The sequence below is a fragment of the Dendroctonus ponderosae genome, unplaced genomic scaffold (assembly GCF_020466585.1).
Source record: "Dendroctonus ponderosae isolate FM_Combo_2020 unplaced genomic scaffold, Dpon_F_20191213v2 Dpon_F_20191213_3, whole genome shotgun sequence".
NCBI classification, from domain to species: domain Eukaryota; kingdom Metazoa; phylum Arthropoda; class Insecta; order Coleoptera; family Curculionidae; genus Dendroctonus; species Dendroctonus ponderosae.
In genome coordinates this window covers 13,212,741-13,213,551 of record NW_026018508.1, presented here as the reverse complement: position 1 = coordinate 13,213,551, position 811 = coordinate 13,212,741, and the positions used below count along the sequence as shown (strand labels likewise).

The 811-nt window shown below is 34.8% G+C and overlaps 1 protein-coding gene across 1 annotated transcript in view; it reads right to left on the bottom strand.

The window, feature by feature from the left end:
- Positions 1-250: 250 nt before the first annotated feature.
- The window catches only part of LOC109537525, a 1,180-nt gene continuing 619 nt past the window's right edge, over positions 251-811 (bottom strand). The window contains exon 3 of the mRNA XM_048665154.1: positions 251-710. Coding sequence (XP_048521111.1) covers positions 532-710 — 179 coding nt within the window. The 3' untranslated portion in view covers positions 251-531. The remainder of the gene's footprint in view (positions 711-811) is intronic.

Sequence of the window (811 nt, the reverse complement as noted above, 5' to 3'; positions counted from 1 at the left end):
TTATAGAAAAGGCGAAAACATTTACTGAGTTGAGTAAGTTTTTCTTCCGGAGTGAATCTAAGAAATTGATTTCGAATGTTTTATGGTGATGCCCCAACCGAGCAGCCGTCCCAAGTTCATGTAGTAAGTAGTCGATTTGTACAAAACTTCAATCTTGCCAGTGGGAACTGTGGACGTGTGTGACCTATTTTATATTTTTTGTTTGTATTTCTTTTTTTACATGTCTATTAAAATAAAATTTACTTGTGTATATAGGATTAAGATTTATAAAGACATATATTATATTACGCTTCAAAATAATACGGACATTTTAAGAGTGTTACTGATACCGTGCTGGCGCATGGACGATGAACGACACGTTATATAATACAGTTTATATTCTGGATATCAGATTAATATAAACGTTTGCATATATGTATATATGTAATTTGCGGGGTTTCAGAATATAATAGATGTTTTCGAGTTTAGGACTTGCTCATGTAAAAATGAGAACTAGATACATGTAGATATTTCGCTAAACTAATAAAATATTTAATAATCATTGAGTTTATTGTACACTTCAACTGCCTTTGTCACCAGTTGTTCGAACGAGCTGAAACGCGAATCGCTGTGCAGGCTCTGAAGTCTCGCTCGTATTACGGGCGTCAGCCGAGCTCTTTCTATAATCAGCAGGAGACCAACGGTGAAAATCGAAAACAGAAGAACGGAACCTAAACAAAATATTTGGTAATTTAGCATTCAAGAGCATACCGGAATTGGAACTAAAAATACGACTTCAATCGCTTTTCATTCGCTCGATTTTGGAAGTTAT